General features: G+C 46.6%; 1 protein-coding gene across 11 annotated transcripts in view; it reads right to left on the reverse strand.

Moving 5' to 3' along the window:
• Positions 1–18,553, reverse strand: part of GASK1A (golgi associated kinase 1A) — a 66,293-nt gene that overhangs the window by 12,177 nt on the left and 35,563 nt on the right. For 10 of the 11 annotated variants that reach the window (XR_012129562.1, XR_012129561.1, XR_012129558.1 and 7 more), the window contains exon 2: positions 11,279–12,550. Coding sequence is in view for 6 of the 11 variants with exons in the window: in XM_073232462.1 (XP_073088563.1) it covers positions 11,279–12,550 (1,272 nt within the window). In the remaining 5 variants the exon portion in view is untranslated. Of the gene's footprint in view, positions 1–5; positions 10,769–11,278; positions 12,551–18,553 lie in introns of those variants that run through there. The other variant, XM_017639971.3, reaches the window with a different exon arrangement.

An 18,553-nucleotide genomic window follows, 5' to 3' on the forward strand; every position in this document is an offset into this window, starting at 1 on the left:
TGAAGAGGAGAGCAGGACAATGGCATGGTTGAGAATGCAGGAATTTAAGATGGAGGTGACACATGGGAAGACAAAGGACTTAGAGACGGTGGTGGAGAGACGGGGAGGGGATCACAAGCTGAGGGAGGCGGGCGACTGAGGTTTTCTGGCGAATCTGAACCTGAGTTATAGAACACTTAACATAAAGGTTTTGACAGGAGTGCAAAGTCCAAAAAAACCTGCACATGTGGGATTTCATTCTACTTTCTGCTCTGGTGGCAATAATTAGTTAAGTCGGTGAGGAGGCTAAAATCAAAAGTTCCCTCAGGGGGCCACCGAAATTGGTTGTCCAAGGGATACTGAGGCCCGGCCTCAGAGCAAAGGAAGACTAACTTCCGTTTGCAAATTTCCCGGGACAAACAGAGAGTAGCCAGATTAGAAATGAGACACCACAGCGGGGTCTGAGCCTCTGCTTTCATGGGCTGGTTTCCCATGTCTGCATTCACTTCCCAAAAAAATATCCCGCTGAGAGGAGCACGAAGGGGGCAAGATAAAAGCCACGGCCTGGCAGGACTTGAGCATCCCCCCAACCACAGCTCCCCAGTGGGAGGAAAGGAGTCGGAGCAGGGAGGGAGTATAAGCCCAGGACTGCTAAACAACCAGCTCTAGTCATCTGCACAGGTCTACACATGGCATGGTGTGCTGGATATTAGGGAAATGGAACAGTAAAACCTGCAAGCGGGTCCCTGCAGTCGGCTCCACTGGGACAAAAGAAAAGCAAGTGCTTTTTGAAAGTCTTAAAGGGACAGGAGCCTCACAGATGGATGGAAGTGTCCCGGCACACTTGGCCCAGCTCCTGGGAATCCCGGGGAAATTCAGGTGCTGCATTCCCCTGGAAGGCAGCACAGCTCTGAAGCCCCTCACAGTGATAAACAGCCTCCCATCCATTCCCCCTCCAGTGCAGCCCTGCCATATCAGGGGAGCAGCCAGAGAGCAGCCGTGCCCACAGCAGCTGCCCAGAGCCATCTCCGAAGCTGCCGAGGCCAGAACCAGAGGCCCTGCCAGTGTGCACAGACAGAGGAAGCCAGGACAGGGTGCCATGGGTCATGATTCCCACAGGAGAGCACACCTGGCATGCCTGCCCTCCCCACAGGGCTCTGGGGTGCCCCGATGGCTGCTCCACCCACAGTGGCTCAGGAAATAAAACTGGAAGCTGCTCCGAGGAAGGCAAGGTGACCATCAAGCAGGAAGGGGCTTTTTCCTCCCAGCTAACACACAGGCCAACTGCCCACAACCATCTCTATAGCCATGAAAAGGCAGAAGAATGTGATGCAGTCCAGAATCACCCAGACAACCCCTGAGAGGAAACCTGGAGAGATAGATTTAACCAATCTTCCTGAAAAAGAATTCAAAATAAAGGTCATAACCATGCTGATGGACCTGCAGAGAAATATGGAAGAGCTAAAGGATCAAGGTAGGTGGGAGAATACAGAAACAAAATAATCTCTGAAAAGACTTAAGAGCAGACCAGAGGAGGTGCCAGGGGCCGTTAATGGAATAGAAATCAGAGAACAGGAACACAGAGAAGCTGAGGCAGAGAGAGATAAAAGGATCTCCTGGAATGAAAGAATATTAAGAGAACTGTGTGACCAATCCAAATGGAATAATATTCGCATTATAGGGGTACCAGGAGAAGAAGAGAGAGAAAAAGGGATAGAAAGTGTCTTTGAAGAAATAATTGCTGAAAACTTCAACAAACTGGGGGAGGAAATAGTCTCTCAGACCATGGAAGCACACAGAACTCCCAACACAGTGGACCCAAGGAGGACACCACCAAGACACATAATAATTAAAATGGCAAAGATCAACTACAAGGACAGAGTATTAAAGGCAGCCAGAGAGAGAAAAGATCACCTACAAAGGAAAACCCATCAGGCTATCATCAGACTTATCAACAGAAACCTTACAGGCCAGAAGAGAATGGCATAATATATTTAATGCAATGAAACAGAAGGGCCTTGAACAAAGAACACTATATCCAGTACAATAATCATTTAAATATGAAGGAGGGATTAAATAATTCCCAGACAAGCAAAAGTTGAGGGAATTTGCCTTTCACAAACCACTTCTACAGGATATTTTAAAGGGACTGTTCTGTATGGAAGCATTCCTAAGGCTAAATAGATGTCACCAGAGAAAATAAAATCACAGCAAAGAAAGCAGACCAACCAAATACTAACTAAAGGCAAAAAATAAAATCAGCTACTCACATAAGCAGTCAAAGGAAACACAAAAGAGCACAGAATAAAACACCTAACGTATAAAGAATGGAGGGGAGAGAATAAGAAGGGAGAGAAATAAAAAATCATCAGACTGTGCTTATAATAGCTTAATAAGCTTGTTAAGTTAGATGGTTAGATAGTAAAGAAGCCTGCAATGGCAATAAGTACATATCTTTCAATAATCACCTGAAATGTAAATGGACTGAATGCACCAATCAAAAGACATGGAGTAACAGAATGGATGAAAAAACAAGACCTGTCTATATGCTGCTTACAAGAGACTCACCTCAAACCCAAAGACATGCACAGACTAAAAGTGAAGGGATGGAAAAAGTTATTTCATGCAAACAACAAGGAGAAAAATGCAGGTGCTGCAGTACTAGTATCAGACAAAATAGACTTCAAAACAAAGAAAGTAACAAGAAATAAAGAAGGACATTACATAATGATAAAGGGGTCAGTCCAACAAGAGGATATAACCATTATAAATATATATGCACCCAATACAGGAGCACCAACATATGTGAAACAAATACTAACAGAATTAAAGGAGGAAATTGAATGTTATGCATTCATTTTAGGAGACTTCAACACACCACTCACTCCAAAGGACAGATCACCAAACAGAAAGTAAGTAAGGACACAGAGACACTGAACAACACACTAGAACAGATGGACCTAATAGACATCTACAGAACTCAACACCCAAAAGCAACAGGATGCACATTCTTCTCAAGTGCACATGGAACATTTTCCAGAATAGACCACATACTAGGCCACAAAAAGATTGAAATTCTACCAACCAACTTCTCAGATCACAAAGGGATAAAACTAGAAATAAATTGTATGAAGAAAGCTAAAAGGCTCACAAACACATGGAGGCTTAACAACATGTTCCTAAATAATCAATGGATCAATGACCAAATTAAAATAGAGATCAAGCAATATATGGAGACAAATGACAATAACAGTACAAAGCCCCAACTTCTGTGGGACCCAGCGAAAGCAGTTCTAAGAGGAAAGTACATAGCAATCCAGGTCTATTTAAAGAAGGAAGAACAATCCCAAATGAATATCTAAAGTCACAATTATTGAAATTGGAAAAAGAAGAACAAATGAGGCCTAAAATCAGCAGTAGGAGGGACATAATGAAGATCAGAGAAGAAATAAATAAAATGGAGAAGAATAAAACAATAGAAAAAATCAATGAAGCCAAGAGCTGGTTCTTTGAGAAAATAAACAAAATAGATAAACCACTAGCCAGACTTATTAAGGGAAAAAGAGAATCTACACACATCAACAGAATCAGAAACGAGAAAGGAAAAATCATGACACAGAAATACAAAGAATCTTTTGAGAATACTATGAGAATTTATATTCTAACAAGCTGGAAAACCTAGAAGAAATGGAAAACTTCCTAGAAAAACACAACCTTGCAAGACTGACCAAGGAAGAAACAGCAAATCTAAACAGACCAATTACCAGTAATGAAATTGAAGTGGTAATAAAAAAAGCTACCAAAGAGCAAAACCCCCTGGCCAGATGGATTTACCATGGAATTTTATCAGACATACAGAGAAGACATAATACCCATTCTCCTTAAAGTTTTCCAAAAAATAGAAAAGGAGGGAATACTTCCAGACTCATTCTATGAAGCCAGCATCACACTAATACCAAAACCAGGCAAAGATCCCACCAAAAAAGAAAATTACCAACCAATATCCCTGATGAACATAGATGCAAAAATACTCAACAAAATATTAGCACAGTGAATTCAAAAATAAGTCAAAGGATCACACACCATGACCAAGTGGGATTCATCCCAGGGATGCAAGGATGGTACAACATTTGAAAATCCATCAACATCATCCACCACATCAACAAAAAGGACAAAAACCACATGATCATCTCCATAGATGCTGAAAAAGCATTCAACAAAATTCAACATCTATTCATGATAATAACTATCAACAAAATGGATATAGAGGGCACATACCTCAACATAATAAAGGCCATATATGATAAACCCACAGCCAACATCATACTGAACAGCAAGAAGCTGAAAGCTTTTCCTCTAAGATCAGGAACAAGACAGGGATGCCCACTCTCCCCACTGTTATTCAACATAGTACTAGAGGTCCTAGCCACAGCAATCAGACAAAACAAATACAAGCAATCCAGATTGGTAAGGAAAAACTCAAATTGTCACTATTTGCAGATGACGTGATATTGTACATAAAAAACCCTGAAGACTCCACTCCAAAACTACTAGAACTGATATTGGAATACAGCAAAGTTGCAGGATACAAAATTAACACACAGAAATCTGTGGCTTTCCTATACACCAACAATGAACCAATAGAAAGAGAAATCAGGAAAACAATTCCATTCATAATTGCATCAAAAAGAATAAAATACCTAGGAATAAACCTAACCAAAGAAGTGAAAACTACAAGACACTCTTAAGAGAAATTAAAGAGGACACTAACAAATGGAAACTCAGCCCAGGCTCTTGGCTACGAAGTATTAATATTGTCAAAATGGCCATCCTGACCAAAGCAATCTACAGATTCAAAGCAATCCTTATCAAATTACCAACAGTATTCTTCAATGAACTGAAACAAACAGTTCTAAAATTCATATGGAACCACCAAAGACCCTGAATAGCCAAAGCAATCCTGAGAAGGAAGAATAAAGTGGGGGGATCTCACTCCCAACTTCAAGCTCTACTACAAAGCCACAGTAATCAAGACAATTTGGTACTGGTACAAGAACAGAGCCACAGACCAGCAGAACAGAACAGAGACTCCAGACATTAACCCAAACATATATGGCCAATTAATATATGATAAAGGAGCCATGAACATACAATGGGGAAATGACAGCCTCTTCAACAGTTGGTGTTGGCAAAACTAGACAGATACATGTAAGAGAATGAAACTGGATCACTGTCTAACCCCATACACAAAAGTAAAGTCAAAATGGATCAAAGACCTGAATGTATGTCATGCTACCATAAAACTCCTAGAAAAAACATAGGCAAAAATCTCTTGGACATAAACATGAGCGACTTCTTCATGAACATATCTCCCTGGGCAAGGGAAACAAAAGCAAAAATGAACAAGTGGGACTGTATCAAGCTGAAAAGCTTCTGTACAGCAAAGGACACCACCAGTAGAACACAAAGGCATCCTACAGTATGGGAGAATATATTCATAAATGACATATCTGATAAAGGGTTGACATCCAAAATATATAAAGAGCTCACACACCTCAACAAACAAAAAGCAAATAATCCAATTAAAAAAATGGTCAGAGGAGCTGAACAGACACTTCTCCAAAGAAGAAATTCAGATGGCCAACAGACACATGAAAAGATGCTCCACATCACTAGTTATCAGAGAAATGCAAATTAAAACCACAATGAGATGTCACCTCACACCAGTTAGGATCGCCACCATCCAAAAGGCAAACAACAACACAAGTTGTCGAGGTTGTGGAGAAAGGGGAATCCTCCTACACTGCTGGTGGGAATGTAAATTAGTTCAATCATTGTGGAAAGCAGTATGGAAGTTCCTGAAAAAGCTCAAAATAGACATACCATTTGACCCAGGAATTCCACTTCTAGGAATTTACTCTAAGAATACAGCAGCCCAATTTGAAAAAGACAGATGCACCCCTATGTTTATTGCAGCACTATTTTCAATAGCCAAGAAATGGAAGCAACCTAAATGTCCATCAGTAGATGAATGGATAAAGAAGATGTGGTACATATACACAATGGAATATTATTCAGCCATAAGAAGAAAACAAATGCTACCATTTGCAACAACATGGATGGAGCTAGAGGGTATTATGCTCAGTGAAATAAGCCAGGTGGAGAAATACACATATCAAATGATTTTACTCATCTGTGGAGTATAAGAACAAAGAAAAAACTGAAGGAACAAAACAGCAGCAGAATCACAGAACCCACGAAAGGACTAAAAGTTACCAAAGGGAAAGGGACTAGGGAAGGTGGGTGGGAAGGGAGGGATTAGGTGGGGAACGAAAGGGGGCATTATGATTAGCATGTATAATGTGGGGGGCATGGGGAGAGCTGTACAACACAGAGAAGACATGTAGTGATTCTATAGCATCTTACTACACAGATGGACAGTGACTGTAATGGGGTTTGTCACGTGGGACTTGGTGATGGTGGGAGTCTAGTAAACATAATGTTCCTTATGTAATTGTAGATTAATGATACCAAAAAAAAAATCTAGACAGAGACTGGACGAGGGTGAGCTGGAGAAGCGGAGGGACGCAGCCTCCACCAGGGTGGGTGGGGCACACGCACCCTCTGAGAGCATGCGCCTCCTGCGGTGTGTGCACCATGGCCACTCCCTGGCCTGATTAATTTGTTTTCTGTTGCGGAATAACAAACACCAGGAGCTTAGTGGCTTAAAAGTACACATTTACTACCTCACAGTTTCTGGGGGTCAGTAGTCCACCAAATTTTTGCCAGGTTCTCTGCTCCAGGTCTTGCCAGGCTGAACTCAGTGTCAGCCATGGCTACATCTCATCTGTAGCTCCTCCTAAGCTCATTCAAGTTATGGGCAGAAAGCATTCCTTGCGGTTGAACAACTAGGTCTCCAGGGACTTCAGGGTCTTCCTAGAGGCCCCCTTTCCTACAGGCAGTTCATAGTATGGCTGTTTACTTTTTTGCCAGCAGGAATATCTCAGCTGTGTCATCTTCATTGAAAGACTCTCATAATAAAGTCAGGCCCACCCAGGACATTCCGTTTTGATTAACTCAAGGTTGACTGACTGGTGACCTTATCACAGCAGTGATATTCCACCATATTCAGAGGTCCCACCCATACTCAAGGGTGGGCTAAATGCTATAGGGGTGGAAATTTGGGAGACCATCTTAAAATTCTGCCCATCATACCTCACCCTAATTGAGGTCCCACTCTTAAATATATGTAAAGATGCTCAATGTCACCTCTAAATACCATTGTCCAACCAGGAATCACTCTTTTCTAGCTGGATGCACCATCTGTGAAATGGGGAGGAATGCAGCTCCTATCCTGGGTCTGTTGCAGGACTTAAATGAGGTCCTGTGTTAAATGAGGTTTGTATCAGGCAGACAGGTGTAGGCACATCATAGAGGGCAGCTACTCTTAGATTTAGTGTCTCTGGCTGGAAGCCAGAGGTGTCCCATATGGCAACAGATCTGGGCTCCTCATTAACTGATGGAACACCTGATGTCCTAGGGAGACTGAGCCAGAGGAGGAACACATGGACTGAAGCCATAAATTTTGACTCAAAATAAGGAATGCACACAAGTTCACAAATGACTGAAAGGGATTTCCCAGGAAGAGAATGAATAAATACCACCCAGAAGAGACTCAAGAAATTATTTTTCCAGAGTCAGTTAAGTACAGTAAAGAGTGCCAACGCCATGTACTCTCGGGCCAGACTGACCTGGATTACATCCCAGCAGAGACACTTAAGGCTGTGCCCATGGGCGCGTCCTTAGACCTCAGTTTCCTCATCTGTAGAATGGACCTGAGTACTGTCTGCTTTCTATGGCTGTTAGGCATTAACACATGCAAAATGCTGGAACAATGCCTGATGTGGAGGAGGTCAGACAATGTTAGATATTGTCACCTGTCCTGAAAGTTCATTCCTACCAGAAGACAAGGGCTCAGCAAGTGGTTGCCATGTTGTTTTCTACCTCTGTGATTTTATTGAGACCCCTAACAAAATGTAGAAAGTCTTGAGATTCTTTTTGATCTAGAGGAAGTGGTACTTAAGGAATCAGAACACAGCAACACCTGGACAGGAGGTCATACAGAGACCCAGAAAGTTCATACACTCATTTGCTCATATATTCATTTTCTCATCCATTCATTTGCTCATTCATTCATTCACGCATCCATTCATTTGCTCATTCATTCACTCACGCATCTATTCATTTGCTCATTCATTCACTCATGCATCCATCCGAGTAAGACCAGTTTCTCACTGATCCAGTCAGGAGCGATGGGCTCTCTGTTGGTTTTACTCCTTCCTATGACACAGCAGCAGGTGGGGTGGGAGGGCACCCACTCACTGTCAGTACTTCACCTTTCTTAAAGAAACCAGTTCGTTAATTGAGAGCGCTGCACTGATTGTACTGGGCTGCCATAATGCCGACGTTTCTGACTTGTCATTCATTCTGAGGAGCAGATGCCATTAGTATCCCACCACAACCTCCTGGTGTTTGGCTGGCCAGCACGGGGCAGGCGGGGTTGGTGGGGCAGGCTGCAGCACCAGGATCTCACCACCCTCACAAGCAGTCTCAGCCAATGACAACTGGGGGTTAGTGGGTTAGCAGCCCAGCTGCTTTGCCCTTGGATGAGATAATCTGATGCATGTTCTACACACTCCCTCAAAGGTCTTAGCAGGATTGAGCCCCAGCAGCCCACAGCAGTGTCTGGAAACCATATAGAGTGTATGCGGGTGTATGGTTCATGTGAATCGTGTGCACACATATGTGTGACTATGGCACGTGTGGTCATATAAAGTTCATAAGTGTACTGTGTTTGGGGCGTGTAGCTGATTTGGATATTGTCCAACAAATATTTGCTTCTCTTCCCCTTCCTCTCTGGGCAGAGCCTACTTTCCATTCCTTACATTGGGCTTTGCCATTGACTCACTCTGGCAATAGAATACTAGCAGAAGTGACACTGGCAGAGGCCTGAGACGTGCAGCTCAGCTGAGCTCTTGGGTGCCCTCCATTCCCTATGAGGAGAGTTTGTACAGTAGTGTTGTCCCCAGCCCAGGCTCCACTGTCCAGTGGGTAATGAAAAGCAGACCTGAACCAACCCACTGCTGGGAGCCAAGCTCAGTTCAGCCCAGCTGAACCACAAACCTTGGAGCAAGACATAAGGAGCTGGTATTCTAAGCTTTTATGAAAGAGTTTGGAGAGGTGTGTTATGCAGCATTATTATAGCAATCACTAACACAGAGTGTTATATGGGATTTGCAATGCATGGGGTATGATCTATTGGGAGCACAATAAATGTGTATGTGTGCAGTGTTTGTATATTTTGTGTCTGGGTAAATGGTGTGCACATGTGTGTGACTATGCTGTGATACACAACACAAAAACAAGGGTTTATACTGGATAAAACAAAACAAACAAGCAAGCATGCCACAGAGAAGCTGCAAGTGGAAACCACACCCAGGCCCCAGGCAGGAGGCACCTTGGGTTCCGGGGCTGGGAAACCCACATTCTGAAGCCCTGCCTCTCTCCAACTTGCCAGTGGCTTCTAGGAAGGCAGCATCAGCCAGACAAGGGTGTTTGACTTGACTGATGTTCAGCAAACCAGGGAAGAGGTGGCTTTGGAAGGATCCCACACTACAACTCCAGAAGATGGACAGAGGGGCTCTGTCTGGGGCTTTGCAAGGAGGTGCTTCTGATCACAAGGTCTCGGGGCATCCTCACAGGTCCCTTTTTCCTGCCATCATTCATGACCAGCTTAATGGTGGCTCTGTGATAAAGAGGGCAGGCTCTGGAGTCAGACCACCTAGGCAGTGTCTTGGCTCCAGCAGCCAACCTTGGGCAAGTAACTTAACCTCTCTGAGCCTCAATTTCTCAACTTTAAAATAGGGATAAATGAAGTGTATCACTTATAAAGTTGCTGTGAGGATTGCATGAGTCAATTCCTATAAAGCACTGGGACAGTGCCTGCTTATTACTAAGTGTACACCACCTACCAGGCACCATATTAAGTACATTACACAAATGAGCTGCATGCAGAAACCACACAAGGGCAGTGTTATCACTGACATAGGCTAGGCTCCCCCAGAGACAGACCTTAAGACAAAGATTCAAGGGGAAGCAGTTTATTTGTGAGCTAATCCAAAAACACAAGCAGGGATCAGGGAAGTAAACAGGTGGGTAATGGAGACTTAGTCCTGGCAGGGACTCTGAGAGACACAGAGCACAGGCATTAAGGAGCCACCCCAGCCAGGGAGCTGAGCCTTTTACCACCAGCTCCTATCAGTCACTGCAGGCTGTTCCTGGAAGTAGCATGACCAGCCTTCCCTGTTTGCCCAGGACTATAAGTCTTGTGGTCTGGGAAGCCCCTCCATTCCAACCAGATGTCTGGTCCCACTATCTGGATTGCATTAATTCCTAAGCACCCAGCCTGTCGCACACAGGGCAGGGCAGACTCAGGGCCCAGTGCAAACCTGCAGATGCATGTGCTGGCAATTAGGAGCTGCTGCACATTAAATGGGGATGATGTAAGGACACCCAGCCCCATGGTGTGAGAGCAATGAAGCTCAAGCAAAGTAACCTGCTCAGTTTCATACAGTGGGGAGCAGCCTGGGGCAAGGGGTTCAAGCCCAGGTACATCTGATGCTGAAGCCCATGAGGATCACAAGGCTCCATCTCCTCTTTCCACAAAGCAGCCACGGAGACACAGAGCAGGGAAGCTGGAAGCACCACAGGAGACCAGCTGGGCCCGTGACTGGAAACAAACAGCCACACACTGACACGAACCAGACACATGTCAGACAATAAGGAGGCAGGCCTGTGGCCAAACAGAGAGCACTGTAGCCTCTGAAGGGGCAGCGGGCACTCAGCTCAGGCTGCTTACCACACACGGGAATGGAGGCCTAGTCAATGTTTCAAAGGAGGCCGGATTTTATGGGGAATCTCCAAAGTATTACATATTGTCTACGAATTTCTAAAACATATTGTGAAACAACCACATGTGGAGCAAATAATGGTATATCAGCCCCTGGCCGCTGGTTGTGGTCCTGAATCTTGTCCTACAGCTCATCCACTCACCCTAGTAGATGAATCTAAGGGCTAGCACACCACTGGATTAAGAAAAAGGCAGAAAAAATAACAGAAACAGGTGTTGGTGGTCAAAAGACAAGGACTCAGGGGAGACAGCCACCACCCATCCTCATTAACCCTGAATTTCCCCTCTCTGCTACTCTCCACCCTGCTGCCCACGCCCAACCCCACCTACCTGCAGCAGGAAGTCAAAGAGTGCCAGACGTGCCCACTCGGTGTGCTGGATACCTAGGCCTGGGGCCTGGCCCAGCCAGCTGCAGCCACGGGCCAGCAGGGCCTGGTACTGCAGCCAGCCCAAGGCCAGAGAGTTCTGGTCATCCTCCGGGTCACCCAGGTGCCGCACATCGGGTGCCCACCAGATGACAGGCCTTGCGCTGCCATCTGTGTAGCGGTAGGGCAGCAGGGAGCTGTGGAAGCTCCGGGCCACCGCAGGTAGGCTCCGGTGAAGCCCCAGCACACGGTCCACATGGAAGGACAAGACCTCGGACAGGTCCCCAGGCCTCTTGATCAGACCACAGAGCCCCTGGGAGCAGAGCTGGCTGAGCCCAGGAGACACGTCCTGAAGGGCACCCTCCGCAGAGAAGCTGACTTGCAGCACCTGCCCATGGCCGGGGACCCTGGCTTTGCCTACTACCTCCCCATGTGCCAACAGCCGGAGGGTCTGCATGTCCTGCTCTGTGAGCCATGGGGGAACCTGCCCAACAATCCTCAGGCTGGTCGACAGCCCAGGGGTCTCAGCTTCACACCAGATGGATCCTTGCAGCTCCGCAACAGAGCCAGGCCATTGACGAGTCCCTGCAGCTGGAGTGGGACTTCCTGCTTGTCGCCTACCTGTGAAGTCCCTGTTCCCAGCTCCTGACAGATCCCTGCCTTCCACTGGATAGGCCCAAGTGGTCTGTCCAGCAGTAGATCTCCAAGCCTGTAAAGCTGCCATGTCACTCCCTGCTAGGGGGTTGACCAGGGTGCTGGTCCCATTCTGTACCTCCCTAGTGAGACTGCCGTGCCAGGGGGGATCCAGGGCTTTGGCTCCAGGGCTCCTGACCTCCTCCTCCCTCAGGAGCACATGACGCCAGGTACTGAGTTGCAAATCTCTTAGAGACGCCAGAGTAATATCCCTCCTGCCCCTTCTTGGATGTCTGCCATCTCCTCCTGGGGACTGCCTGCTTCTGCCCACTCTCCCTCCATGGCCTTGCTCCTCTGTGCACACCAGGATGGAATTCCTGGGCAGGTTTCTTGCCTGCTGCCTGCGGCCGGGGCTCAGAGCCTGCTGGCTGTGGGGACTGGGGGCGCTGGTTATCCCCGGGGGCTCCTTGGGACCAGGGTCCAGGCTGTTGGCTGGATGCTGTGCAAGGAAGCAGGTGACAGCCACCACGGACAGAGTCATCAGGACGCCAAATGCCATCACCCACCACCTCTTGCCACGCAGCCTTCTCCAGAGCCACGACGCCTGGAGGATGAGATAGGAGAAGAAAGTCTGAGACCTGGGAAGTGCTAGCCCCAGCCCATGGAACAGTGCGGACAATGATGAAGAAGCATCTCGGGTGGATGAAGAGAGGAAAGAGCAGAGTGGACAGAGTAACACAAGAGAAGATGAGGCAGCCGCAGCCTGTGGCTCCCCTGCCTCATGGCTGAGCCTGCTTTGCCTTCTGGGGAAGCTTTCGCTGATGTCTGCAGGCAGGTATGGGCTTCTCCCCCTCCAATAAGCTGCCATGCACCTCTGCCCTCTGAGCCCCGTCAGGGGTTCTTTCCATACTGGTCCCCCTCTTCATTTCCACGAGATCCCGGGCCCACTCTGGCAGACCATAGCTGCCTCCCAAAGCCACTCCTCCTTTCCTGGGCACGTGGTGCCCAGCCTCCCTTGCAGCCAGGCATGGCCACGGACTACATCCTGGCCCATGGCACAATTTGCCATACCCACTTGCTCAAAAGGAAGTTGGCTGCCCTGGCCTTTCTCGGTACCCAGGTGTGGAGGCACCAGCTCAGCATGTGTTGGCAAGGACAGTCTGGTGCAGTGATTTTTAAACATGCTGTCCTGGACCAGCTGCACCGCGTCACCTGGGAACTTGTCAGGAAGGCACATTCTCAGGCACCACCCAGAACTACCCGGGTCTACAAATAGGGGCCCAGCACCTGTATTTTAACAAGCTCTCCAGGTGACTGATGGTCAGGCCTGTGGAGCCACGGGAAGGGGCTTAGGAGCCTGCACGACCACATGGGAGCAGAGTGGCCCAGAGCTGCTTAAGCCACTGTACTGTGGAGTCCCCGTTTCTGTGAGCCGGAAGCGCTGTCTCCACCCCTCAGCACACCAAGCAGCTGTCCAGGCACCTGACCCCTGACCAAAGCTGGTGGGGCTGCTCTGGATCCTGATCCACACTGGGCCAAATAGTTCCTCAGTCCTGGGAACATGGGCTTGTGACATGTTAGGAAGTCTGGTTGGCATGTTCTGCTCATGAATGAGAAGGGCATATGGCTGCCTGGCTGAAGACGACAGCAGCGGGCCTTGAGTCAGTCGCACAGAGAAAATAGAAAGTTGCCGGCAAACCGGAAACAGAAACAGGAGGGGGTGCCTTGCCCACTTCCTGAAACTTCTGGTTCAGGCTCCGAGCCTGACCCCGGGGTCCTGCGGCCGCTGGCTGGGGCTGTGAGCCTGTGCAGCACCCACGCAGAAGCCCGCTGCGCCTCCACTGGAGGTGGGGACCCAGGCTGCTCCTGGGCGGGAGACCAGCAGGCCCGACGGGAGATCTGCACTCCCTCCCCCGGAGGTAAAGGGAGCCTCCTCACTCTCCCTCAGTCCCCACTCAGTCAGCCCTTCCCTCCGGTCACGTGGCCTGGAGGAGTGGGCCCTGCCCACGTTTTCTCATTTCTCTGTGCTTTCAGCCTCTTTTTGGGCCAGTGGCAGTTTCCATAGGAACCAAACATTTCTCTCCTCAGCCTATTGCACACCAGCAGAGAATCAGAAGGAAGAGGCAGGACCCAGTTACAGCCCAGCCCTGAAAATTGCCCCAACCCAGCCCCTCCCTCCCCCTTCTCCTTATTTCCTCCAGTCCCTCCACCCTGGCTCTTCCTCTGTCCCGCCTCCCCCACCCATTCTCTCTCTCCAAGCATCTCTGGTCCTGGTGCAATAGTCTTTTGTTCTGGTGTGCCAGTGTGTGGTAGAAAGAGCCCCGGAGAAGGAGTCAGCAGGCTGCAGGCGCCCGGGTTACTCAGTCTCCAGACTAGCTTCCTCATCGTCATGGGGTTGGGTTGGACGAAACAAGCTTTAAGGCCTCATTTGCCCCAATATCCAGTGATTCTAGCTCTTGGTGAATAGTTGGGTGGACTGATCCATCGGTGCGCTCTCCTGGGCCTCCGCTTACCCCTCCTGCTCATGATGATTTGATATACAAATACATTGTGAAATGATCACCACAATCAAGTTATTTGACACATCCATCACTTCAAATAATTAGCTTTTTTTGTCTGTGTATGGTGACACAGAGAGTGGTATCTCTGCAATTTCAAGTGTATAATACAGTATTTTTAACTAGAGTCACCACACTGTACATTAGATCCTCAGTACTTATTCATCTTAAAACTGGAAGTTTATGCCCTTTGAGCAACATCTCCCTATTCCCCATCCCATCCCCTAGCCTCTGGCAACCACCATTATATTCTCTTTTTCTATGAGTTTAGCTTTCTTTAAAAAAGATTTTCTATACAAGTCATACCGTACAGTATTTGTCTTTCTCTGTCTGACTTATTTTACTTAGCATAATGTCCTCCAGGGCCATCCATGTTGTAACAAATGGCAGGGTTTCCTTTTTGTATGGCTGAATATTTCATTGCATATATATATATACACACACACACACACACTTTCATTATCTCTTCATCTGTCAATTAGGTTGTTTGCATATTTTGGCTGCTTCGATTGGTGCTGCAGTAAACATAGCAGGGTAGAGATATCCCTTCAAGATACTGATTTTATTTTCCTTCAGATATATACTCAGAAGTGGGATTGCTGGGTTATATGATAGTTCTAGTTTTTAATAGTTTTTAGTTTTTTGAGGTTCTCTCCACATCCTCACCAGCATTTGTTATTGCTTGTCTTTATGGTAACAGCCATTCCAGTGCACGTGAGGTCACCTTTCTTTTCTTTGAAGACCAGCTTTGTTCCTACAATACATCTCAGTGTTGGCTGTTTTGGGTCGGTTTTTCTTAAAGTGCAATATGCCTTGTTAGAAAAGGTAGATTTAAATACTTAATTTCATCAAAGTTTGCTTGGACTAAACATTAAATTTTTTTTCCATTCCACTATTTTATTTTCTTCTCCAGGCTCTTCAATTATGTATCTGTTGGATTTCCTTTTTCTGCCTTATGTGTCTTTCATCTTCTCTGTAATCCTTTCTATTTTCATTTCATTTTATTCACTTTTCTTATTTCTATATTCTGTCTGGCTTATTGTGTTTAACCCAATAATCTTTCACCCTTGTGTACTTTCTCAATTTTACCTAATTTCTGTTAATTTTGACTTTTCCCTATTTCTTTCCAGCTCATATTTCACTTCTTGTGATCATACATTTTTTTCCTGAGTCCTTACATTTCTCTTTTGTGGTGTTTCTTCCTAGAGGGTATTTTTTCATCTAAGTTTAAACAACTCATTGTGAAATGCCAGCTCAAAATCTTCACCTGTTTCAGGGTGACATTCTCAGGGGATCGGCCCTCATCCATTCATGAACTTGCTGCTCTGTCTCCTTTATTCTTACAGTGGCTCTGTATGGGTGCTGAGCTCTTAAGAGTTGGACCAGTCCACAGAAAGAGGTTCCTAGAGGGGGGCAGGTTGGATCTGAAATCAGCCGGCTTTCCTAAGGCAGATGCTGCTGCTTCTCATCTGCCGCACAGCCAGGCTGCTCCCTGCAAGTCTGGCTTCTGAGCATGGTCCTTCATGCATCAGCCCCTGGAGGAGAGGCGGCTCCCCCACCACAGTTAGCCTTCTAGGAGTCAGACGGGGAGGGTGGGATCACTAGGTCACTTAGGGGGTCTCTGCTTTATCACTTACTCACCATCTCCCCAACCTCCAAACATGTCCCTCCTATTTCCAATCTGCTGAAAGGCAGTACCATCTACCCAGATACCCACAGCAGAAATCTGGACCTAATCTCCATTCCACCCTTTCCTCTGTCCCATACATCCAAGTCTTGCAAATTTTTCTCCTGTACCTCCCCTAAACCTGAATAGTTCATTTCTCATCGGCCCCTCTGTGTCTCTGCCTGGGCCCAGGCGCCCTCTTCTTTACCAGGACACTGACTGGCCTTTTCACCTCCACTCCTGCTCCTCCACGATCCACTCTCCACACACTGGATCCTACCCTTCAAAGCCTCTTTGGAGAAAGTCTGAATGCCTGAAGTGCTCAAGCATACTGAACTCCTCTAGGTTCCTGGGCAGTGCCAGACCTCCTCTGTGTCCTCACTTTATACATGCTTCTCCCTCTGCCTGGAACATTCCCGCCCCCCTGTTTCTCATTCTTTAGGTCTCAGCTTAGTCACCACCTCCCTGGGCCGCCTGCCACAGAACCCTCTCGGTGGGTTAGGTGCCCTGGCCACGTGTTCCTCCCTGGACAGGCCTTGCGTTTGATCATTTAATGTCTGTCGCTTCTGGGACAGATTGGCCCACACAGCCAGGGCACTGACTCGCACGCTGTGGCATCTCGGGACTGTCACCATCCCTGGAACACATGCAGCTCTAGGACAAAAGCCCTCAGACAAGAGGGGTCATCAGGGAAGTGCAGACCCTGCTCCGTGGCCTTGGGGCGCTGCGAGTCTGCTGGTGAGAAAGGCCCCCTGTCTACAGAAGATGCTTCTTCTGCCCCATGTTATGGCCCCCTTAGCCCCCTACTGATGACCACTGCCCCCACAGTGGACAATCCCCCCCGCACACTGCCAGCGTCCCACCTCAAGTGCCTAGATCACTCTCTGCTTTCTTGAACACCTTTGTGACAACCTCTGCTGATTAGGGACAAAAGGCAGTGGATAAATGCCCAACCTCCATCCTTCAGAGGGACAATTCTGAGAGGTTTCCCATATGGTTCCACAGAATTTTCCCACCTCTTTTCTATAAAACAGGTGGTCTTTGTCACCCCTAAGATGCCTTTATCTGGTGATCCTTTTGTAGTGATATTCTAAATTTATGTCCTGATTAAATATTAAATATATTGTTAATTTGGTCTCTATTACTATTTAAAACACACACACACACACACAGATGAGCATAGTGGAAAACCCAAAAAATACTAAGAGAATCAAGCAAAACGTGAACATCTTCCCCTCCCCAGAGGACGCCACAGTCAACAATTTGGATGTACACCTTCCTTAACCTGTTTTTTTCCTTTGCATATGTCATGGTGTATTTTTAGATTCCTGCAATTGCCATAACAAATTACCACAGACCTTATGTCTTAAAACAATGGAAATGTGTTAAATATCCATTTTGCTGAGCCAAGTCAGAGTGTCAGCAGGGCCGCACTGCCTGTGGAGGCTCTAGGGAGCCCGTCCCTAGCCTCTTCCAGCCTCTGGTGGCTGCCGGCGTTCCTTTGCTGTGGCTGCCTCTCTTCAGTTTGTGATCAAGCCTCCTCCATTTCTGTGTTTATCAAATCTGTCTTTGCTTCCCTCTTATTAAGGATACATGTGATGGCATCTAGGGCCTACTTGAATAATGCAGAATAAACTCCCATCTCTATATCCTGAATTTATTCAGATATGCAAAGACCCTCTTTCCCAAGGTTCCAGGTTTACAGGTTCCAGGGATCAGGATATGGATATTTTGGAAAAGATTGCTTTTCAGTCACATAGTGATTATTTTTACCACAAAGGAGATGATCATTCCACAACTAGCTTTGGTTGACATAACAATATGTCCTGAAGCTTTTTCCAAATCTGTCTACACAGAGTTACTTATTTGCTGCTGCATAACAGTTCACAGTGGGAATATACCGTAATTTCTTTACTGGTTACTCTACAGGAAGAATATTTAGATCATTTGCAAACGTTATTACAGCAATCTGCACCGCACTGAAAACACAATACATGGAGCTCTGGGGAAATGGTGAGGTTCTCTCTAGAGCAGACGCCAAGAGGTAAAGCTGTTGGGTCCCACTCCTTAGTAATGTTAACTTTTTATTATCACCTTTAATCCTCACAACATATAGGGAAATGGGGGTTATTTCATTCCTGTTTCACAGATGAAAAAGCTGAATGGACGGTCCAGAGTGCTCACATTTGCCCAGGGTCACACTGCTGGCAACAATACCAATATTTTTAATTAAAACTAAATTAAAGGAGAAATGGGCATGGACAAAGAAATCTGTTTGGGTGGTTTTTTTTCTTTCTAAAAAGAAAAATATGTTTTCAAGTTGGATTCATAATCTGTATTCTCAAACTTTTGGATACCATCTGGGAAAAATAAATAATCTTTT

The sequence above is a fragment of the Manis javanica genome, chromosome 3 (genome assembly GCF_040802235.1).
Source record: "Manis javanica isolate MJ-LG chromosome 3, MJ_LKY, whole genome shotgun sequence".
In the NCBI taxonomy this organism is placed as follows: Eukaryota; Metazoa; Chordata; class Mammalia; order Pholidota; family Manidae; genus Manis; species Manis javanica.